Raw genomic sequence first — 25,357 nt, 5'->3', positions numbered from 1 at the left:
TCACAAAGGAGACAAAGAACTGATCCGATTAATAGAACGGTTTAGTCCTGTCAATGAACTAAATAAGAACTCTTTTGAAATCCAATGTGTGCAGTGCTCTCCCCACAACGGAATCTGATTGAAGGACGAAGACTGGGAGGTCAATGGTTTGGTTAAGGTGGAAGGGTAATAATTGCTTAGGGAGGTCCTTAGGAATAGTTCTCAGAAGAATCCTATCCTTGTAGTCCTGGAAAAAAGGGCTCTTGTTCTTGAAGAGTAGGAACTTGCAGTTCGCTAACATGTCTCAGCAAAATATTGCCACCCAGATGGCCACCTTCTATACGTGGAAATGGAGGAGGCATGAATGCATAGTTTCAAAAGGGGGTCACATTAGCTTGGTGAGGACTACTCTGAGATTCCACACAGGAGGAGGAGGCACTCTAGAGGTATCACTCTCTTGAGGCCCTCCATGAAGGCATTAACAACTGTTATTCTGAAGAGGCATTAGTGCTCCCTGTTCTGCATGTAGACTGGAACTGTGGCCTAAGGTAGGCGAATAGAGGTGTAAGCGAGGCCAGCTTTTAACAAATGCAAAAGATAGGTGATAATGTCACGTATAGCAGGCTTTACCGGGTCTCAGTTCTTTGAAATGTAGTGTGAACGAGCCTTTTCCGTTTTGCGGCATAAGAAGCCCACGTTGAATGCTGTAAAGCTTCCTTTTAGATGGACATACATTCCTGGGGAAGGCTGAAGTAACCAGATTCTAGGAACTCAGGGTGCCACCTCACAGGGTTGAGCTGTCTGGTGTCTTGATGCCCTACTCAGCCTTGCCTGTGAGTGAGAAGGTTTGTTCAGTGCAGGAGACTTTTGTGAGGACTGACTGACATTTCTAGGAGAGACTACTGGGGCTGTCTGGCCCAGGTTGAGGCTACAAGTATGAGAGTGTTACTAATATTTACCTTAATTCTCTTAATACATAAGGAAGCAGCGTGAGAGGTGGAAAGCACAGGTAGATATCCCTGACTGGTTCATCCATAGTGCATTGCACGTCTACTGTGGGTGTGGTTACTTGAGAGACGAAGTTTGATCATTTTACGTTCTGTGGGGTGACAAACAGTTCTATCAGTGGAGTGCCCCGGAACTGGAAGTACCTGTGTAGGACCTGGAAGTGGGGTTCCCATTCATAGGTTTGTTGATCTGTCCTTCTGAGCAGGTACAGAAAGGTGTTGTCCATCGCAGAGAGATGCTTCGCCATAAGGTGAATGTTGCGAGTGCCCAATGTCAAGTAGCCCCAGTAACCCTCAAGTGTTGGTCGTTAAGTCCCTAATTCTTATCGATGCCACTGCATCCCTATCATACATCAGGAGCGCTATACTTGGTCAGGCATGTCGTCACTCACACTCTGTCGCTGCGAAAGCAGCAGGGTCGGTAATATCAAGGTTGCGTATCATGGTCATCTGCCAGCCTATCATCTTGCCTTACTTTTTCATGTTGGCTTCCTCCGCTGCAGCCCACTCAGTCACGTCATGCAGCAAGTCTAGAGTCAGGAGAGCCTTCGGGCTCAGCCACCTAATGGCTATTTGTCATTTGGCCAGTCAATCCAAGGACTGGAAATTTCCTACTAAGCTTCCTATTTTTCTGAGCAGGTACCAACCCCAGCAAGCACTTTTTCAGGTCACTAGGTGTCGCCCATCTTTTAGTGTTATGTAGGTGTCTCAGTACCACATCTCAGTAACAAACTTTCTGTGGGCAGCCCCATACAATGTGAAAGAATTCTGCTGCTGTGTACCCAGCATGTACATCCTGCACTCCTAGAGGGGTATATCATAGGGTAGGTGTTTGGGTGAGAGGTATCTAATATGCACTACATTATACTGAGTGAGCTTAAACCATGTGTTAGCAGAGACCTCCCGCACTCCTCCATGAACCCTAACCCACTCCTCTACCGTGATTGGGAACTCTCAGACCCACTGCCACGTTGCATCCACTTTGAGGGGTGCCTGGGCCTGTCTGTTCGCAGGGTGTGATACAGATTAGTAATAATTCTCTGGCATCTCGCTAGGGTTAGCAGTGCCACAAGCGTCTGAGTAGACTCAGGGACAACCGGGAATCCTGGCCAAATGTTTCACGCAGTGACTGCCATCTTGGCATATTGAAGGAAATTACCTGTCCCCAACCCAAAAGTCTCTGTCACCTCCTGAATAGTGACAAACCAGTCAGAAGGATATAAGGCCACCCAGGTGAAACAGCCTCCCTCTCACCAACAGGCCAGGGACATGGATCGTTCAATCTGTGAAAAAGGTCAGATTTTCCAGATCTTTAGCTCTCGTGCATATGGCGCCCTGCAGAGCACTACTAGCACTGCACCCACTCCCAGAGCTTGCACACCACTGTCGGTATGTGTGGCATTGCTCCAGACATGCCATTATCCCGCCGCAGTGGGGCTCCCAAGTCTTACTCCCCTATTGAGCCAGCCAATAGGGTTTTTTTTCCAATTGGACTTATCATCAAACAAGTGCACAGCATGCTGTAAGTGGAATGCAAGATAATACATTTCAAGGTCTGGTACTTCCATGCCACTTCTGTCTCAGTTCAAACTCAGTGTGGCGTACCACACCCTGCACCTTTTCCCAGCCCACAGTAAGTCCACCAGGAGCTTGTCCAATTCCCAAAAGACACTCAGAGGTATTACCAATTACCAACTAAAGAAAGTACTAAGTGTAGTACAGGACAGGAAGCAGTGTCACCGCCGATTCGCAGGCCATACACAGGCATGCAGCAGACCACAAGATGATTGTAACCCGCCACAGAGCAGTTGAATATAGCATCTTACAAGTAATTTCTATGAATTATATCAAATGTAGCTTCCAAATGTACCTTGTCCTCCCCAGGGCGTCGCCGCAAATTCTCCTCATAAAGTATAAAAAATTAACAGGCACACAGAGTTTGAAATGCATAGATTGTGATAATAACGTCAGATCTGCAGGACCCACCCAGACCTGCTTGTCTTGCCCGGTGTAGAAATCCGATCTAGGACAGACCCCATGAGAGTGGCCCATCAGGGCACAATCTCCAGACATGACGTCGAAGCCTAAATTAAAACTACTCAAGAAACCCCTCCACCCAACACCGTGGACACTCGTTGTGAAATCTATCCAGTTTCCGTACTGTGACTCAGGATGTCAGGCACCAGTCTTATATGTGAAAAGGCACTCCAGTCCAATAATCCCAGCATCTCCAAACTAAGAGTGCACTCCGGGCAACAAAAAATTCAATTCGTCACTGGGTCCTCCTGTTCTTCTGCAGTTTCCGATGTCTTCCAACTGGGGGCTGAGTGCCACACCACTCCCTTCCGAGATTCATGTCGACTTGTAATACCAGCACTACCTTTCTGTCCCAACGTGTCCAGCCACTCCAGTACCTGATGTGGGGATTTATAAAAGTGGACACGGCCATCATACTATATACACAGTTTGGTAGGGAACAACAGGCTTTATTTGACACTGCGGTCTCACAACTGCCCTTTTACAGCTAAAAAGTTATTGTGCATCATCTGGACGTGGTGTGTGCAATCAGGGTAAATGAAAATTTGTCTTTATATCGGCAGGGGCGTTGAGGGTGCAAACATGTTGAAGGATAGCATTGCGGTAATTGAAAAGCCAAGCATGACCCTCAGCACCTTCCAGGCGTTTGTCTGTGTGCCTGGCACTGCATGTTAGCCCTTTGACCATGGCCTTCAGCAATGTTACCTTTTTTTATTTGTTATTTTTTTAAGAGTGTTAACGTCCTGTTTGACCGCTGTGGTCCGTTCCACCATCTTTCCGAGGTCCAGGGGCAGGTGATTAATCTCCATAGCCATCGAGTTCATTTTCCCTTCCAACGCATCTTGGGAGCCCTGTATCTCAGCCAGAAGTTCTGGGTGGCCCATTGACCTGATGCGTCGGCATAGTTTCCGGCAGTGTCACAGTGTATTAGTCAGTTCTGGTGACCTGAGCTGGTTTCGTCCCCTTATCCTTCCCCATAGTTAGCAGCTAATGGGACTTTTGTGTACTAGCCAGAAGCAAACGCCCGCCACTGCACCAATAGCTAGCATAATCAACTTCAAAATCTCCACATCAAATCCTGAATCCTGGGGGCAAGTCCCCCTCACAGTGCACCTGTGGATGTGTTCTCAGTGCTGCTGCAACTCAGCCCCCTCCAATTCTCCTACTGACAACTCAATAACAACAGGTCAATTCACGGTGCAACAGCGCCCCCCAGCCACCACCAGTCCAACCAAGCCTGGCTCTCTTCACCTCTGCCGCAGGCTCGGTTCACTCAACACAACACTGTTCTGGGCCGAGTCAGGGGAATTTGGTCTCCAGTGACTGCTACGCCCTGTCAGGGACTAATGTCAATGCTTCAAGGATCCCAATCAGGTCCCCACTTTCCACGGCGCCTCCTCTGGTACACAAGCATCTAGCATTCACCTGAAAGCGACTCACAGGCTATGGATCCTATCAGCCGGGGAACATGCTCCATTTCCTGTGACCCTTCCGATTGTAGCCTGTATGGCCCATCTCACTTTCCCACACCTGGCAATGGAGAAATTCTCAGGGGTATTAGCAGGCCCTACAGCTCTTAGTCACAGTCCTAAGGATATAGATATCACACCATGCGGGCTGTCATACCATGAGGCCTCTATATCTTGTGGACGGTTTTGATCATCTGAAAGATAAAGGTTGAAAATCACAAAGAACGCCTTGACCAGTTTGAATGGCACACGTCTGATGCAGAGGATACCCAAGCTGCTGCTGGTTAACAGTTGTTTAGTATGGAAAAAAAAAAGCTTGATGTCGTTAAAAAATAAAAATGAAGACCTTGAAGTGCAGCTGTGTCGCAATAATTGGAGAACTCTAGGTCGTCCGAATCAATGGAAAGGATGGAGACTGACGTGGAAACAATGTTGGGATCCTTGTTTGGAGATGACCTCTCCCCAGTGGTTATGGTAGAGAGGGTGGATGCGCCGTAGGTGCGCGTCTGCCCCTTTTGAAATACCAGGACAATGACACAGTGCTGTAGCGGGAATGCCGGCCCCGGAAGTATCATAGAAACACTTTTTCCCTGATTTGACAGTGACTGTGCAGACTGCCCCGCATGAGTTCCTCCCGGACAAATGTCCTTGCAAAAAGTTGGCGCCACTTACACACTGCTTTACCCAGCCAGGCTGCGGATCCTACATCATGGGAAAACATACCATTTTACTGATTTTAAGGCTACCAGTAGATTTGTTCGCAGCATGGACCTCCCCCCATCCAAGTCCGCTACTCTATCTTGTGTTTGCCACCTCAGAAATAATGGCTAACCAACTGCAAGCGGTTGTGCTGGTCTACTCTGTTGGGGGGGTGGGGGGTCACTGAGGCGTACTGACAGGACTGCTCTGCCTGGAGAAGTGGTGGGGACGATTGGTTCCTCATATTTGAATGCCCTTTCATCTACTCTCACCGGACACTCAGGCACTACATGGTTGAGGGGTATGTTGGGACCTCTTGTTCCCCTCTTTGGGATATTTCCCTATATTGTTGTGCTATGGACCATTGCCCTTACTTTGGGGGAAGGGATGAGGGGAATTTGGCTCAACAGGGTGACCCTAGTGGGTGGGTAGGTGGCTGGTGTAGTCGGCGATAATATGCACTGTTTACTGTTCTGTCTTTTTTCTTTTCCAACACACAGCATTACACCACTGCACTCATTTGCTGAATGCTCATTGGCCTAGGCTTATGTCCTGTCACCCCCAAAATCAGATGCCTTGGATTAAATGTTTAACCTGGAACATTAGGGGTTTAAACAATTGCTATAAGGCACAGCATGTGCTGGCATATCTGCAGAAGCATCATATTGATACCGGTCTACTGCAAGAGACACACCTGTCTGACTTGACAAGGGAGCGCTTGCAAACTGGCTGGATTGCTGATTTCCATGTCACCCATTACTTCAACTATGCGCGCAGGGTAGCAGTACCTTACTCGTCCAGGCACACAGGACATGCACTCTATGACTCCCCAGGCCAGTTTGTCATTTTGGTAGGCACTCTGCAGGGGCACCCATTATTTTTGGTTTTGGTTGATGGACCTGTGTTGTTTGTTGAGGTCTGGCAATTGATTGGCACTATGGGTGGTGGGGTAGTGCTGTTGGGTGGTGACTTTAATTTAGTTCTGGATGCGCAAGCAGATAGATCTAGTGAATTCAGACACCTGCACCCTGGGGCTGCTGCGCAGTTTGCGTCTATTATGGCAGATAATAACCTTATTGAACTTTTGCATCCAGCGCAGAGGGCACGTGCATACGGCCAACACATAACACATGATATTGCACTGATTACTGCCTTGTTACCAAAGATGTAGTCAATTGGACGGCTGCGATCGCCCACCTCCCCAGGACACTATCCGATCAGGCTCCTGTCTTGCTGATCGTTGTCCCTCTGGAGCTGCACTCACAAGCCTTCACCTCAAGACTTCTCTCTCACCGCCTTCCTCATGAGGTCTTTTGGGAAGAAATTACGACTGCAATAGTTGAATACTTCTAGCAGAAGAAGCAGTTGGTAGTGTCTCCAACCACACTTTGGGAGGCGTTTAAGGTACTGATAAGGGGAGCATGCATTTCCAAGCAAGCTGGAGCTCTTAAGGGGCTGCAGGGAGAGATTGTGCGCTTAGAACCATCCGACATAAGGGCTCTGAAGCTACAGTTGTTTGCAACTAACGATATAAAGAAAAACTAGCAGATATAAGTGGTAAGCTCCTAGAGTATGGTCAAGCAGCTGTGCACGAAACACACTACTTTGGAAGGGAGGCCTGTGCTAGGGGAAGAGTAACAGGGCAGGTAAGAGGTTGGCTGGCCTGCTAGGAAAACCTGAATGATCAACCACATCATGGAGGTAGTGGGCGACCAATAGACTGTTCATGCTGGGGTACAAGCTATGCAGCATGTAATGACCCGTTTTTACTATACTCTGTATACAGCGTCCCTACCGCTGGACATGTTTGCCCTGACAGCCTATCTTTACTTTATGCAGCTGCTGCGGCTGAAGGATGGGCATCGCCAGTACTTTGATGAGCCTTCGCAGAGGAGTTAATCCGAATCATTGGGCATTGCGGCGACTGGGCGCTGGGTTTGGATGGTCTCACCGCAGCTTTCTATAAGCAATATGCTCCTCTCCTTGCCCCCCATCTTTTAGCCATGTACTACTTGATGGGTTGGATCTTTCTGCCTTCCCTTCGGGAGGCACTCATTGTTACCATCTTCAACCCCAAGAAAGATCCGCGACTCATACTGTCCCTTATTCGATGATCAACCTTAATTATAAAATATTGGTGAAGCTGATCGCCTCTTGTCTCCTTCCACTTTTGCTGCCCGTTGTTTGTCCTGACCAACCTAGCTTTGTGCCGGGCCGATCAACAGTGCACAATCTGCAAACCTTCTTTGCCCTTCTACATACAGTTAAATCCAACCTATGAACAGCAACAGCGCTCTTGGACACTACCAAAGCATCTGATTCATTACAACGGACCTATTTGTTGTTACCTCTTGGCTCGACTTGGCTTTGGTGGCACCTTTTTGCAGTCGATCAAGATATTTTATATACTGCTGTGGCGCAACTTAGGGTTAATGGAATGGTCTCTCCGCCTAATGCGATTGTCCGAGGAACGCAGCAGAGCTGCCCGCTGCCGCACCACTCTTTCTGCGGCTGTGATGGAACCCTTAGCTACTCGGTTGCGCCATCATGCACATCATGGGCTTGCGTCCCCAGGCCCCCGTGGATATTAGTTTCTATGTACGATGACTATGTTGCTTTGTTTTTCTGAGACCTGCAATTTAACCTAGATCCTCCTATACAGGAGATAACACAATCTGGAGACTCTGCTGCTATAACCATCAACTGATCAAAGTCTATGATAGTCCCGCTTACATCCTCCAGGTGGGCCTTTGGGTCAGAGTTTCCCTTGGTGTGGGCGGTATACCCGGTTAAATATTTGGGAATTTGGCTCAGTCGTGACCTAGATGTCCTCTGGCATGAAAATTACATCTAGTTGATAACCTGGTTGGAGGACTGAGCGGTCACATGGATGAGGCTTCCACTGTTCCTCATTTGATGGAGCTAAAGTGGTAGTCTTCCTTAAGTTACTATACCTTTTCATTAACCTCCCCCCTACACTGACGGCTCACTTTTGCCGGCGCCTTCACTCCCTTCTTGTAGTATTGGTTTGAGCTGGGAGACACCTCAGGGTGGCATGGGAGGTGAGGATGCTTCCTTTTGAGCAGAGTGGGCTCTGTGCCCCTGATAGGAATTTATACTTCTAATGGCCACAGGCAGAGTTCACCCACTTCTGGCTGCATCCTGCGCAATTACAGCTGCACACAGACCCACGTTGCCCACTGTCCATTACGGGGTACTTTGTATCTCCCTCCTAAATGCCCACACACTCAGGTTGACACTGTGGTTTGCACTGTCTGGGTCTGAGAAAAGTTGCATTAGTGGGTGGGAGTTAATCGCCTGTATGCTCCAGTGGTGTCTCTTATATCCTATTCTCTGACTGCTGTAATTGAAGACACAGGCACCTGCAGTCACCTTTGAAGGTTGCAGCTGACGACCTTTGGGGATGCCTATCCAGAGGATAAGTTAATTTCCCTGAGGAGGGTATCTGATTACCCCACGTCCACACCACTAGATAGCCTCACTTAACACAAGCTGCGGGCGTCTCTGTGTGCTACACGTGACACCTTCCCAGCTGCCCCTCCGACTTTCCACACACTGGAAGAGATACTTGCCAACCCATTGCCACGTCAGCTCATTATACGCTTAAACCCGACAATGCAGGTGACTGCACCGTTTCGTACGCCTCTAGGGCAGGCGGCTGACTTGGTAACCCCTATCAGCGAAGAACCATAGTGCTACTGTTGCTCTCAGTCCCGGCCTTATCCTTGAATTACAGGCTCTGTCTTATTCATTTTGAATACCTGCACTGCTGGTACAGTACCCCGGTGCAACTGCACGGGATAGGATTACTCGAAGATCCGCATTGTTGGCAGTGCACGGAGTCTGATGCTACATTCGTACATTTGGTGTGGGAGTGCCATAGAGTTGCGCGCTTCTGGGACAACATCTTTAATACCATTAAGCAGATTACGGACTGCGAGCTCCAACGGTACCCGGTGGTTGCGCTGCTTGGTTATGTCAAGGACACACCTTCCGTTATGCGCAAACTTACTGCTATGTTGTTATTGGCTAAGTGTAGAGTGGCTATCCATTGGGGTCAGTTTCCTGCGACTCGACTGGCTGAGTGGTTCAAGACGCGTGCTGTGCCAGGAACCACTCAAAGCATACCGAGAGTTGATGCCGATAAACTCTCTCCATAAGGACATTTGGGACCCGCTATTGTCATACTTGCTGGCACAACATGCCTCTGCTGGAACTGGTGAACCCATCAACCCCCAGTAATGACTGCACCACCTCATTTGGCTTATATGGCGTGGAATCAGGGGCGGGGTAGGGCCATGTTATTGGAACACTGGTGGTCCGCATACTGCTGTGCAGACCCTTGACATGCCTGATGTGGAGTTCTCCTTATAAACAGATATGATTGCGGCTGATGCGTGTATTTCCCTGGTTAAAGTCTGAGTGGAACTGTTATGTTCAATTTAGTTATAGTTAGCCTGGAGTTTTACCTTGGCTGCTCTTTTGTTGGTTTGTACTTTCAGTCAATGCCATAAAATGAAAAAAAAAATCCTTTAAGTCATGGCCTGGAGAGTCCCAGTGGACTTTGCTGTGTCCATATCTTTCTTGATTTTTACCAGCATGTCGTCAACATGAGGCCTGAAAAGGTGATCTCTGTCGAATGGGAGGTTGAGGAGATGCTGCTCATGCTGGGGTGGGACCTGGAGATATGGAGCTAGGCTTGACATCGAAGAATGACACTCACTGATACCTTTAAAGGCTCTATCTACAGCAGCTAACATGCAGCGTATGCTTGCATTAGAGATGAGTTTGCATTCAGACAGTAACTTCTCTTCCCCTCTTTGTATGGCTCTGGGTGATGCTTAATGAGCTCTTTCACCTTCTTCCACAGCACCATATCACATTGTTAGAGATGTGCTACTAAATTGGCTATCTGCCAAATGGCTGCTGCTCTGACTGTCACCCTCGTCTTTGGTGTATCAATCTTTTTGCTCTCCTTTTCTGGAGGGTGTAATTGCTGGTGGGCTGGGCAGAGGCGCGCTTGAGGGCCGTGTGGACCTCCACAGATTAAGGTGGAACCTCCCCCTTGATGTACTTTGGGTAACTAGGAGAGGGTGAGAACTTTTTTTTGACCCTCAGAGTTACTACTTTTGCTTTGACAAGCTCCTTAAAATTGTCAGGTGCAGATTTTAGCATGCCCTTCAGCATGGGAAGGAACTGGACGGTCTGCTCTGATTTCAAGAGCGTCAAGGCAAGGAAGTTCTCCTGTTCCTGAGGGATATGCATGTGCACCTTGTGAAATGCTGTGGCCCTCTGAATCATCTCATGTTAGGCTGTGCTGTTATCAGGGGGGAAGGCACTTACTGGGCAGTGGTCTAGGTCAGTATCACATGGGAGTATCCATGTTGAAGCTATCCCAGCGATCATCAGTAGGGGTTTGCCCTGATGGCTGGTCTTGATGGTCAAAAGAGCCATAATAAGGGCTACCTGGTTCTGACTACGAAAGGGGGACCCCAATGGTGACTCAGGCAGTGGGGTGTGGAGTGGATGGGCATGGTGTAGATGGAGGAGGCAGGGGTGGTGTTGGAGATAGAGGCGGGCTGTGTGGCACAGGAAGAGGACTGGTGGCTCTGTCCTTATGTTTCTTTGGTGCTGGCTTCAGGGAAGGCAGCTTGAAAAAAAATGTTCCCCCTCAAAGGCTAGCCTCACCTTATGAGGAAGAGGTTACGAAAGCAGTGGTGGAGGTGATTTTTCCATGCTTTTACCTGTAACTGCGGGGATGAGCAGGTGGTTCTGTCTGGCATTCAGCACATTTTGGAGCCTGTTGAGAAACAGAGTCTCGACCTCTTTGTCTAAAGGCACCAATGGAGGCATCAATTTTGGTTTCGCTCTAGACATGGATGAGGGTCTCCGTGTTGAGAATGTTTTTTGTCGTTGACGTGGTGCAATGATGCCGATGGAACCTTGGCCACAGTTTCGAATGGGACCAATGGTGCTTAGCCCTCAAGAAGCTTGTGCTCAATGGCTGGAGGTTAACACCTTTGGGTGGTGTCTTGCTCAGCTCCAAAGATCTCTCCTGAGCCAACTGGAGCCTGAACGCAGGAGTGGGCCTTGGCTTGGCTTTTCTCTGCCTCTGTGTTTGGGGTTCAAAGTTCAGCTCCCTCAGGAGAGGTGCTCTACCTTGGCGTCGTTTGGGATCCTAAAGGCCTCAGGTATGCTCATGACCCTGGGAATGACCTTTGTGCAAGGGTCAGTCTATGGCACCAGTTCGACGTCCTTCATCTCCTTGTGTCGGATGTGCCTTGGGACACTGTCTCCAAACTGGGTGTTGGCTGCGAGACCTGGAGACCAGGGGGGCTGTCTTGTCCATGTTCTTTGGCACCCAGGGGTCTTCTTCCCTGAAGGTATCCTGGGTGTTGCCTGTACCTGATGGTCTTTCTTGGATCTGAAGGTAAGGCTCGATGGACAGGACGAGTCGTCATGGTCAGGTCACAGGCTGCACACCTTGTGGTGGTCTGCTGAGGTATGTTTTAAGTGGGAGCAAGATCAATGCTGAAACAGTGTCCATTCCCTCACCCATGCAGCATTCTCTGGTGAATAAAGCCTGGATGCTGATCTGGGCCCCAAGAGGGGTACAAGGCCCTTGTTGCACCAGGGTGTCAAGGAAGTTCTTCGGTGCTTGAAGGTGTTCGCATGTCAGGAAACTGAAGTACAGGGAGTCAAAAGAGGCACAATGCAATTGAAAGTAATCAAACAGGGCCAACAAGAATGTGTTTAGGACATGACAAACTTGGAGCCAACCCGATGCACATCTGAATCCGATGTTGGAGAACAACAGTTTAAGATGGAATCAGTGCCATTGTACAATGCACACTAAGAGGAGGCATCACACTACATCTTGTGACTTGAGAGATTTCTTAAAAGAAAAACAACTTGCAAACGTTCAAGCCCAACACTAGATAACAGGAGTACCTAAGTATTATATTTCTCCTAATCATTATCAAAGTATTATCTCTGATATTCATACATAATTACAAAGAGTAGCAAGCTTAACCTACAGTTAAGCAGAGAACAAGATAAGAGAATGTTGGTATGCAAACAATTTAACAGGGAGGCCTGTTGCACCATGGTATTTGCTCTGTTCAGCGTCAATGAAGGCCATGTTTAGCAAAGGTATGTACTGCTCTCCAAGGGGTGGCTATGCAAATGCTTGGAATTAGCATATCTACAAATTCCAAACCTGTTATCACCCTAATGAGCCTCCAGCTTATCCAGGAGTTGCCTGCTGGCCCTCTGGTAACATTCATTACTGCAGGAGACTACGCTATCTGGTATGATTTGTTTTCAGAAAGAAGGTCCTGTTGGAACTGTCCCATGCATACAAAACACTATTTTTCTAATAAGTGCCACTAAGGGCCGTTGACATCTTAAGTGCGAAAGGATTCCTCTGCCGCAAAGGATGGATGTGTGAAGAAAGTCAGAAGAGATATTTGTTTTGACTAGTATGTTAATCAGTGATAACTGAGCACAAACCTGAAACGCACTTTAAAAGTTTAAGTAATAGCCTCTAAGTAAGCCATTTTCAAGGACAGGAGCTGGAGATCTAGTTTCTGCTAAAACTAAGAATGTGGGCTTTCATAACTTTAATAACACAGCAGTCAGTTTCCTGGGAGATGGGGAGGAAGAATAGAGAGGAGGTGGTTTCCTTACGGGAGAAGAAACATGTTTCTAAGATCTTATACAATCCTTTACTCACAAGGCCCATACAAAATACATGTATAAGAAGAGTATTTGAGGTACACACACACACACAGCATTCAACTGTAACTTAACAGATACAAGATGCATGCCAAATTTAGCCCAGTAATGACTGTACACTAATACAATTTCTTCCTGGCAAGTTCTTAGGTTTGCCTGTTTCTCCAGGCACCAGATGCAAAACCTCTTCCATCCGAAAATATAAAGTATCTATATCCTATAAATGCTTTCACTCCTTGAGTGTATAGTCTGTGCATAGTGCACTTACAAACTTTTCCTCAAATGTGTCAGTTCTAGATTTTTTGCTTTACCTCTTTTTACAAGTCGAATTAATTTGTAAGAACATAAAGTCTTATCAAAAGACTTCTTTTGAAAGTCTGTGTTTCAGCTACAAGGAATTCCTTTTGTCCTTAAACACAGAATGCTTCTGAAACTTTTTCAACAATTAGTACAAGATGTTTGCTTTTTGTTTTAGGAGTTGTCTGTTCCATTTTGTCTCTATGAGCTCGATCATCTTTGGAAGCAGAGTCTCCGACATTTCTTGTTTCAATGGTGTTTTCTTTCTTTTTTCTTTATAAACAGAATGCCATCTCTGTTCAGTGAAGATATACACCCCTTTCTTCTTGTTATGTGCCATTACTGAAGAGGAAAATAATGATGGAATCTTTCTCTTTGAGTCTCATTATTTTGTAGCTCCGACAGTTGGTCTGTCTGAAGCACTTTTTGATAAGGTCTTTGGGTCATAGGATGTATTATATAAAGCATTAAAGAGTTGAATTAGTTAGTTAATAAACTCAATTTAATTCAAATCCTTAATGCTTTATGTGATATATATCCCTTGACACGATTGTGAGATGGATGTATGATTTTCACCATCCAATCTCTAAGAAATTCAAAAAGTGCTTTTTAAAACGGATTCTTAAATGATACCCCTGTTTGGCCTCTGCTTTGTCATATATTCATATCCAAACTCACAGGGGATTATTGAGTAACCCTTACTTTGTTTCTCTCAGGACGTTCCAGTGCTGTATCTGATCTTTTCATGGCACAATTTACCCACTAAATAATTTGGAACTTGTAAACATAAAGACCCCAAGTACAAAACGGTCTACCAACATTTATGCATTAAAACAAGTCTCTTTCAGTGGTGGAATTACAGATCCTTCTATCATTTCAGAAATCGAAAACTATTTATCACCTTGTTACATTTTCCCCAGAGCTCTTCTGCTTGCTCCCTAACCCACCAGGGACGAACAATTGAAAATGGTGGTCACGTACTGTGGTATTGTGGGTTTACGCTTGACTTTACATATAAGTAGATAAAAAGAAACTTTTATTTATGCTTACTGAAGAAAACACTAATCCCAACCAATAAATGGTGAAATAATACACAGTATGTGACTCTGGAATACTTAAGACATACCACATGCCCAAGAAGAACTGCTCAGACTAAAAGCACCATCACCTAAAGTGAGATACTACTACTTCATCTACAACTCCACCAGATATCACCCATAGTAGAAAACCATAACGCACTGACAGGGCAGTGCAAAATGGCATCAGCTTTCTCCAATGTATGTAGTTATTACTAGACGATTAGTGAACAGATTTACACAGCACCAAAAACATGAACATTATATTTGTTGTGATTATGCTGGTGATGAGATGAAACACTTTGAACATTAGTAGTATGTTCTCTTTGAGGCTGGGGTTACCCTTTGTGTTGGGATATATAAATGCATTATTACATTATACTTCCATCTTAGGTGCTGCTGGGAAGGTATTTTATGAATATGGAAAAAGGAAAACTATCTTTCACAATTCCAAAGCAAACTAATGTACTTGCATTGCGATCAGTGTGTGAGGGAGGGAAAGTATTGAAAAACAAGTTACAGCGGAGACTGATGGTCCGGCCAAATAAAAGAAACCAAATAAATATCTACCAAAAATTAGGAGGTGGAGGTAGGCCATTAGCCTAGCTCTATATCACCTACTCCCCTTTTCATATTTAGCTAATCACTAGAGTGCATAGAGAGCCTTACCTTTGCCTGCCTGGTAGCATTTTTTGCACACACGAACAGGAGCAGTGCCCCAGCCTCTTTCTGGCACAGGCATTGTCTGGTTAGAACACATGTGACAGAATCCTTCCCCACACGCGCGGCAATGGTGTCTTCTTTCCTCTACGTCAAATGCCCTCTTACAACCAAAGCATTCCTATAAAGAGTGGTACATATAATTAAGAGTCCTATAAAAGACATGAAGCATAAACAACCTGAATTGCTGGGAGGCAACTTAATATATTTTTTTATATATATATATATAAAAACAATGCACTACAGGCAAAGTGAGATGTCTGCATACCATCTAAAGGCACTTCGATGAAGAAAACGTTCTAGTTGACAATGTTTATTAGAACTATTAAACCACCCAGCTAACCAGAAGAGTGGTGCTCTCTGAAAAATATACATTTTCAATATTTTGCTTCATTAATTATTTGGGTAAACGGCTTCTTTGACAGCACGGAAAATTATGTGGAGAGCACAATAAAGGAAGGATGACATGGAGTCACATTGCTGGGTGCCATTATTGTGCCAAATGAGTCAGCCTGAACCAAATTCTAGAGGGGCCAAGAGGCATATCTACGGACATCCTTTTTAAATGAAAGCAAAGGGTCCATTTCCCACAGCACTCTTTCCTGAATACCTCAGAGGCATTTGGGTTTTAAACAGCTGAAGCCTGTCTGTATGTAAGTTTAAAACAGAGATGTGATAGATGTGAGGGTGTGATACTGGAGGAACAGGAGACACTTTATCGGGTTTTGACTTGATTCACTTTAGTACCATTTAGTTCCAAATGTATGGTAATTTTATATCTGCATACAGCAAATAGAAAAACGTACAAGTCTGTCACCAAAGAAAAATCCTAGATCCAGACATTACCCTTCATGTATTACTCTACAAACATTGTGGATGACTGACTGCATCTAAATGGCTGAAAAGTTCTTGAAAGGCTACATTTGTCGGGCTGGGTTAGACCAACACTGCAGCAGAGCTAGACCCAGCAGGCCTAGAGCTGAGATGGGTAAAGAGCAGGACTGGAGCAGAGCCAAAATAAAACCTGGACTGGAGCATAATGAGGACTGGAGCAAAACTGGCCAGCCTGAAGATAAGCAGGAGAAATATCTGACCTATCGTAAGACTAGGATTATGGTAATATGGACTGATGCCAAGCTGCAGCTTGTGCTAGTAGGCCTGGAGCACATTCCGAGGATGACTAGAATGAATGGAACAGGAGCTGGAACAGGAGCTGGAACAGAGCTGGAGCAAACAATCCAACAGCAAAAAGCAAGCCAGAGGAGGTTTGAGGCATTAATACACTTATCACAGGACCGCCTAGTCTCTGAACAAAAATCATCTGACAAAAAGGGGCTTGTTTCTGAATAGGAAGTACCTGATAAGAAGAAGTTGGTCTCAGAAAGAGACCTACTGAAATAGTGTTTTTAGTGGCCATTATGCAATGGAGTTTCACTAAAGTATAGTTGAACTGTAGTTTGTCGCATACAATCATATAGTTTGCTGCTGGCCAGGGACCATAGGAGGCAGTTCGAAGGTGTGCCACATGGGCAAACAAATAGTGTAGGGGAATCCGCCTGGCTTACAATATGCATAACTGAATGAGCAAAGTTGTCTGTACGTGTATGATTATGTAACTGTGCATGTGTTGTTTTACATGTTCCACTCCCTACACACCACTCTTGATTTCAACTCAGCAGTCAGAGCTGAGCATCAATGTCCATGATCCTGGTGCTGCATTTCTGGGTGAGAAATAACTTATTTTAGTTTCTTCTGTGCTGCCTACAGTAGCAAGGCTTACTATGAAACACAGCATACCGCGGCGGTCAATAACTGAATTTGGGAATATTATTTGGTGTACCCGAGTACATAGGCTTTGGAACGCAATGGCAAGTGAGATATAAAGTCACCTGTACCTGTGGTGCTGGTGTTTGACAGTGTTACACAAAGGCATTTGACTAATAAGCACCCACGTTGCGATTTTGGTGTGTTCTACAGCACCAACTGAATGACATCAAGGAGTGAAGGACTCAGTGGCTGCTGAGCCCTGGGAAACCTCCAAGAAAGTTATTGTTCTTTGAATGCTGTGGGTATCACTGGAAACCCTAAAATAATGGTAGCAAGTGTGTGTATCCAAGTCATGATGCTGTCCACCCTTGTTATACAGTGCACTTTGCCAGTAATCACATGGCATAAAGGTGGCCCAAGCAAAAATGTACAAATCCCTCATAAACCTGTAATCTTACCTGGCATAATAATGCCCATTCTTGGATTATTTGAGCTCATCTATTGCACATCCTAGGTGTATCTCGTCAGTGGGGAAATGGATTTCATAATCTGGCTTACTGGCACTGGTATTTATGGCCTTCAAATTACACATGGATATCGGCTGCAGATGCAATACCTGACGTGGTATTTTCTTTGCGGGAACCAGAATAAATTGGGGTTGTAGATGGGCAAAGAAACAAATCAAAACTTTTTCTCCAGCTCATGCATTAATTCTCCAGGCTGAGGTACTCATATTGGAGACTAAGACCTGCTGGTTAGTCATTTTTTTCCCGGTGGTGATGGTCAACCCAAGAGCACGCCTATGACACTTGTTCTGCAACCAGATAGATAGGCATGTGTTATGCTCATTGAGAATTTAGCAGTTTTTTTTTATGCTCTCAGTACATGTGTAGTGGTGCATGGTACATGTCCAGGCACAGATGCACATTGGGGGCATTCTTCATGCCGGAGTATTGGGATATCAGAGAATGCTGGAGTATTGGGAATTCACAGTATGGTGCCCATCATGGTCTGCAAGTATCTCAAAACCGGGATATCAGTACATGTTGCAGGTCAGTATCAGGTCATCTGACAGACCACTTGGAGCTTTTGAGATTACTGTCTGAATCAGATGCCCCTCAGGCTTCACTTCAGCAAAAGCCAACGTGCCTTTCTACCCTCCATCTGTTGGTTTCCGGTCAGTATACATGCATGGGAGCAGCCCTCATTATAAGTGGCCTGAGTGATTCCAATAGTGTGATAACTCCTATTACTGTTTACATCAAAATGTATGGGTTTTGCGTTCTTTTGGCACACCTGATGCATCCTGGGTGCAATAAAAAAAACACAACCCATGGATACATTCTGGTTCTTCAACCCTGACGATATATATCATGAAAAATGACTGGTTGATATCATGACATGCAGATTTTGGCACGATAAGCATAGATGATTATAACTGCACATAATACTTTAGTGTATTGGGTGTGATAATTATCACGCATAAAACCGGCTACTTGTAAAAGGGGCTTAAAACGTCTCCGCACGGGGAAATGAGTGCACAGTGCGAGTATAGCCATGTGTACACCTCAGTCTTGGGATTGTCAGTGTATGGTACATAACTAATAGAGCTGCACCATGTGAACTCTTGAAGGCTTACTAATGGGAAAGCAGTTAATGTTGCAGGTCAGAAACGGAAATTAAACAAATAGCAAGAGCTGTCTGAGTCCAAACCCAAAGGTGGGGGTAATGTTAATCTAGCTGATGAATTTAAACAGTAAATTAAAAACCCTTTGACTAAGACACCTATGCAAGAATTCTAATGAGATCGTTATTTTATTATTATTAAATTTTACACTACAAAATAGAAATGTAAATTATTTAGTCACTATACAGCACTGTGAAAACATTAGGCAATCTAATTAAGTCACGCAGTGAATTCTATTATGACTTATGGCAATTCCTCAGTCCCGCTCTCTTCACACCTACCCACGTGCTCACTCCTCCTCCTCCTCCTCCTGCTCTCGCATACGGTCTGTACGCCCACATTCTGATCCCCTTGACCCTGTCTCCTGGTCTCATTCCCCAGCCCCTGCTGCCTCCTCCATCTCGCACTTGGCTATCTCTTCCCTGTCCCCTTCCTCCCCTCTAGCCTCAGTCCCTATTCCCTGTTCCCCCCATCTCTCTGCCTCGTCCTTTTCCCCATTTTGCCTCTCTGCCTTCACCTCCTGCCCCTTGTCCTCCTCATCTGGTCTCTCCTCCTTTTCCCTGCACTCTTGGCCTTACCATGACCATGACTCTGCTCCCCCTCCCACTTCAGACCCCTCGACCACCTTTTCCCATCTGCTTACTCTTACCCCTTACTATCCTGCTCCCTTTCCTCTTCTCCTTCCTCTTGCTCCTTTTCCACCCTCCTTCCCTAGACGATACCTTCCCCTATCCTCCACGCCTTCCTGATCTCTGCTGCTTTCCTCTTTTCCCCTTTCATCAGAGCCATCCCCTACTGTTCTCCCTCTCCTTCCGCTTCTCACTCATGCGCCACTCCTAATCGATCTTCCCGTCCTTCTCCTAATCCTTCTCCTGTTCGTTTCATTTTCTGTTCAAAGTCCAACACTTACATCGCTGTTGTTGTTACTATGAAAAGCACAAGTATACCGCATGGCGCACCTGCACTACATAAAACTGTTAAGCAAATAAAAATGGAAGTTTACAACAATACTACCATTATTGTTGGCTTTTCAGACTATCATCCTCACTTAATTCTTCTACACAATCCTATCCCTTCCCCAACTGTTCCACCACCCTTTAGATGGATGCACCACCTTGCTTACGGATTAAGAAATGGAACTGCATGAATGGGCAGACAAACATCAGGGGTTAATGCAACAGCAAAAAACAAAAACAAAAAAAAAGAGTTTATTTTCTTGAACTAAGTTTTATCATCTGCACTCAATCCCACTGCCGCGCTTGGTAATGGAGGGTCTGTGTACCTGCAGCGCGGTGGTAGCATGGTACTCCCCACCTTCCTTCTCTGCTCCTTCCTCCAGAACACCAATAACCATACAGCAAATGCTGCATGGGGATCATCCAAAATCCAGGTACCATGTAGATAATCACACTGGGTATGCGTGTGTGGTGCCAGCACGTTTTATGCAGGTCATATCGATCTCAGAACCAGGACAGTGACCACTAAAAGCCTTCTCCTTGCATTGCTGTCTCTCGGCCCAGACCCTGCATACAACCTGGACAATGCAGGACTGGGAGAACAGGTAGCATCTGCCAATGGTGCAATCAAATAAGTGAGTTCCCAACTACTGTGGATGCATGTAACAACCACTAAAACAGTACTTGGTAACAGATGAATCAGCTGTTACCTTTCAACATGTCCCATACACCATTAAAATATATTTGGTAGCAATACACTAAAGTCAGACTATGAGATGTCATACCTACTCCCCACTTGTAAATGATGGTGTTTCCTGCTGCTGTGATGATTTTTAAAAGTGCGTGCAGCTAGCCTTAAACTCCCCTTCTAAACAGGGTTGCCCAACATTGGTCCACTGTTGCCGAGGTCATGACAGACGTTCAGGACACTTAGTGACAGTGCAAATGATTCAGACTTGGATACATTTTATGTTAACTTATCTTGTGTGTGTATATAATTACGAATCTTGCCCTAATGGACCATTGCGAGATGTCAATGTTCTGAGCAAACAATTTACTTACCTTCAGTAATGCCCTATACAGTTGCACGATTGGAATCTTCTCCCCAAATCATGAGTGAGGCATCTGTGGTAATGGTGGCTTAATGAAACAGGATGATAAAAGGCTTGACCAGCAACTCGTTGTTGCTGTTCAATCAAACGTGAGTTCGTGAACTCATGACCTTTACCAGCAATAGGTCCTCCCAATGACTCTCCACCGGTGACCACTGCCTCACAAGCAGGACTGTGTGCAATCTGGCCTGCAACACTACTGCAATACGAGAAGCCATCATCACCAAAACTGTTGAATGGACACCCTTTCTGGAACACAGGCAGCAGCTTTTGGGATAACATCAACCTTGCCTGATTGGGGTAGGCTTTCCCTATTATACCATTTAGAACAGAACTGAAAAATAGCTTAATTTATAGGGGCTTAAGAAGAGACGTTTTAGCATTAATGGTGAACCATAGCCTGTGAAGTAAATACAATACTGTCTGAGTATGTATTAAGTGCTGCTCTCTGTTTCTGCCTCTTTATCAGCCAGTTGTCGAGATGCAGAAAGACATGAATGGTTATGGGGCTGTAGCGACTATGACTGGCACTGCTTTAAATTGGTAGTGTTGTCCACTTACCTCAAAGTGCAGGTACCAATGGTGGGGTGGATTTATGAGGATGCAAAGTTAGATGTCCTTGAGGTAGAGGTGTCCATGAAATCCTTGTTCAGACGGGATGATGTCCTGCAAAGTGATAAAGCAGCAGTACTTTGACAGGGTGTACTGAGTCACAAGCCTTTGGTCCAAGATTGGTGTAAGCTCCCATCCTTTCTGGGGGTTTTAAAAAGTACAGCCCTTTATATTACATCTTAGTAAGCAATGTTATTGACAGGGGACGCATTCACAAGGTATGGGTCAGCTTGAGGGTTGATATGGTAGTCTTCCTGGTGATCCTTCTTTGTCCTAGAGCCATCAGTTCATAAGAGTTCCCAGGGAGATTCAGGCTGCCCTGGTCAGAATCACTGCGGACAGAATGTACAGAGGAATGTGGAGAGGGCTGGGGGTGGGGGCTGGTGTCCCTGCCCCTAACCCTTTTTGGAATGGGGGGAGTAGGAGGCTGGTTAGAGTCTGCCACCCCCAGAGCTGCAGGATGATTGGTCCCTCGCTCGAGTCAGACCTTGGAATCTAGAGTTCCTTTGGGGCAGGCTTGGGTGGCAGTCTCGAAGCCAGCTTGTGATCTGAGGCAGTATCACACAGTTGAGATGGGGACAACAGTTTACATTACTCAGTGTCCTCATCGAGGGCTTGCTTGTTATCAAGGGAGGCTCTCAGGTTCAAGCGGTTACAGCTGCTGCTCTTGGACTGAAGTTCATGTCTTATGAGGCTTGGCTCTGGGTTGATGCCCAACTTTCTCTCTATGCATTTTTTAAGTCAAACTAGCTGGAGTTCACTCATGAGCATGTGAGGAGGGATGGAGGTCATGGAAGGCTATACTAAAATATTATATATATATTTTTTTTTCCACTTTAAAAACCGAAGGTTACAGGGAGGCATTGCTCCGACAAGCAAGGAGCTGCTTCGAATAGATCCCGCATTCAAAATGTCAATACCCCCGGGACCGTGGTAGCCCACGTTTGTTTTTTGTTTTCAAATTTTTCCCGCAAATTGGCAATGTTGGCACGAAATCACTGGAATTTATTGATTTTTGTAAGTGTTTTTTTTTTTTTTTTTTAGCCCTGGTGGGTCCCCAGAACCAGAGCTAAGGGGTCAGCGTGATTGTACCCTGGCCCCTTGTTTTACGTTTTTATCTTTTTTTTCTGGAACTTGGGCTGAAGGCGAGTCCAAGATGGCTGCCAACACTTCCTGGTTGAAGTGATGTCTGCCAATCAGAGCTCTGCATTTCCCTGCACAAGCTTGTCATTATTTGCCAAGTACTTGCGGCCAGAGATATACAAATTTGGATTTCCTTTAATTTCTTGAAAACTACTGAATGTATTTACACCAATTAACAAAGACCACAATCGGCGTACCTAATGATAGCTTTCTGCTAAATTTTGTGTAAATATGTCCAGCGGCTCGAGCTGTAGTAGTGTTCAAAGCTCCTATGTGAATTAACATGGGAACACATTTTTTGACCCCTCCCCCTTTTTCACGCGACCCTCTTCCCCCTCCCCGTGCTTGACAGATCACCCTGAAACTTTCCATGCGCAACAAAAATCACCGGGGGCACTTTTTCTGAAAACTTCCGTGAGGATTCATCAAATGGTGCCAAAGATATAGGCAAGTCAAAAACGCTTTTTTGATTAAACATGGTCCTAACTATAACTATCTACTAGAAATTGCCAGTAGGTTATGTAGGTCATTCGACAGTGGCAGTGTGCCAGACGTGGGGAAGCACGCTATCATTAGATCTTTGCTAAAGAAACCATCTTTGGAACCAGAGTTCGCCAAAAGCTATAGGCCCATCTCCCTCTTCCCGGGAGTTAGCACAATTCTGGAAAGAGTGATTAATGACCACCTTTCGGACTTTCTAGAGTCTCATGACATCCTGAACCCTTTCCAAACTGTTTTCCGGCCAGGGTGCATTACGTAAACAGTGCTCCTTGATGCCGCAGAGGCCAGTTTAGCTGCTGTCATTCTGCATGACCTGAGTGCAGCATTTGACAGTCTCTTACCCTTGTAGACTGGAAAATGCCGGGATCATTTGGAGTGCACTAAAATGACTCTCCTTTTTAAATCCCAGAAGCTTACAAGTGAGTGAAGGGTAATTTCTTTCTGCCATCCATCACCTAAAGTGTGGTATTCCCCAGGGCTCCTACTTGAACCGGACGCTTGTTAATCTTTATGTTTGTCCATTGTCAGACATCATTCACTCCTTTGGCTCTGCTATGGTGCCTAATGGGAACGACACACATATCATTGTCTCCTTCACTCCCTCACAACAACATAACTCTTGCTTAAAGCAAGTTGCCAACTGGATGGCTGCCAGTTGTCTGAAGTTAGGTGACAACAAAACTGAGGTTCTTGTGGTTGGCAACAATCCATCACTTTGGAATCAGTTCAGGTGCCCCCCTCCTTGGCAAATCGTCCATCCCCCAAGTTAGACGTGAACCGTTGGTTGTTATACTGGGCAGCAAACTCATCATGGGGGCTCAGGCCAAGAAGCTGTCTTCCTGTTGTTTTTACCTCTTAAGAGCCCTCAGGAAGACACTGAGTTGGCAATCAGTTTCTGTTTAGAGAGTGGTGGTCCATGGCTTGATATTATCCAGTCTTGATTACAGGAACTCTATCCGGGATTCCACTCAGTTACTAAAAAACTTCAGTTTATATAGAATGCAGCAGTGCGCATCCTTATGGCATTCCTACATTTAAGGTTGCCTCCTCTGGACTTGCCACTGTAGACTGGATAACCATACACAAAAGGATTCAGTTTAACACCCACTGCATAGTTTACAGTGGGAAGCACATGAAGGGGCAGTGAATCCTCCATCATCTGGAAAGCCCTTACAGCCTCAACAGAGAGATAACATCTTTTGCCTACCGTACCCCTAACTCTTTTACTGAATTACAACTTACCCAGCTTCAGGAAACAACTCAAGACTTATCTGTTTGCTTAAGATCATTGTATTAAGCCTGGTAGACCTCCCAGCACTGGCAACCTCGTTGGGTAGCCATGCCCCTGATAAATTCCTTTGAATTGGTATTTGTCTGAATTCCCATTGGCTTTTGGACCCATGGGACCTCTTCGTTGTGATCTGATTCCAAGGCCTCAAAGGATGGCATCTCCAGGCTCTTGTGACCTTGGGACAGTGGAAGACTCAACAGGCCTGGTTCCTCTCTCTTAACTGAAGAAGTCCTCCAAGGCAAAAATATGATTCCTAGAGCTGCACTTTGTGGTGTGCCCAGTACCTCTCTCTTTGTACAGATGTGTCTCTTTGCACAGAAAGGCCTTGCAGGTGATGCAGGCAGCCTTAATGTGCTGGACGGACAAGCACAAATTACAATCCCTGTGTCGGTCTGACCAGGGAAATTTTGTGTTGTACCCAGGGAAGAACTGAAAAGGAGGTCTCCCCATAATACCCACCCACAGTCATTTGAGTACGACCCGAATCCTTGGTGTTGTTGACACTGATTGGCGTTGAGGGTTTCCAGTTGAGGCCTCACTAGTTGTCCTTGGTCAAGGTGCATCAAAGGTGACCAGTTAATGGAGTTAAGTTTTTAGAGGCTAGCACCGAAAAAAGGTCGCCAGTGCCTTCTGGTCACTGGGGTTGATGTCCCAACACCTTCCACCAAAGTTCCTGGCAAAGAAGTGTTGTCTCTCGAGCAGCTAGCCCTAGATTGTCCGAACCCAATGGTGGAGGAAAATAATCTCAGGTGGCATTTTTGTTTCGGAGCATTGTGCCATAACGGTGCAGTCACAACAGGTCTTAGAGCTGGAAAACAACTTCAAAGAAAAAAAAACTTATAAACATTTGCTCCCAACACTGAAGGTCAAAAATTTGCAGAGCCTGTGTAAGAGCCACACATGCTTAATTTCCAGAGGTCTCATTTTCCCAGAGCTTGACAATATAAGGTTACACAGCACCCTTCACCGTCTCCACACCGTAAAGAATGAGATGTTCGATTACAGTCTATGATGTCCATTGATTAAGCCTAAATTTAAAGGGAAGGAATTCTACTGTACATTATTCATCCTTGTAGAGAGATATTCTTCACTAGCTGTCCAAGCACAAAGTTGTTTACATTTCCAGTTTCGTAAATAAGTGTAATAAGGTTAAAATTATAATTTGCTAGATAAAATGTGTCCCAGATCATTCCACTAAAAGGTTTACAAAGAAACTGAATGTAAACGGGCTGGTTTGCAAACACTG

At 45.6% G+C, this 25,357-nt stretch overlaps 1 protein-coding gene across 2 annotated transcripts in view; it reads right to left on the bottom strand.

Moving 5' to 3' along the window:
- The window catches only part of LOC138260021 (zinc finger FYVE domain-containing protein 1-like), a 118,231-nt gene that overhangs the window by 10,337 nt on the left and 82,537 nt on the right, over nucleotides 1-25,357 (bottom strand). For both annotated transcript variants that reach the window (XM_069208088.1, XM_069208090.1), the window contains exon 9: nucleotides 14,992-15,163. In XM_069208088.1, coding sequence (XP_069064189.1) covers nucleotides 14,992-15,163 — 172 coding nt within the window. The remainder of the gene's footprint in view (nucleotides 1-14,991; nucleotides 15,164-25,357) is intronic.

This window comes from Pleurodeles waltl, chromosome 9, assembly GCF_031143425.1.
Source record: "Pleurodeles waltl isolate 20211129_DDA chromosome 9, aPleWal1.hap1.20221129, whole genome shotgun sequence".
NCBI classification, from domain to species: Eukaryota; Metazoa; Chordata; class Amphibia; order Caudata; family Salamandridae; genus Pleurodeles; species Pleurodeles waltl.
The sequence above is the reverse complement of the archived record's forward strand: the minus strand, read 5'-3'. Positions and strand labels throughout refer to the sequence as shown.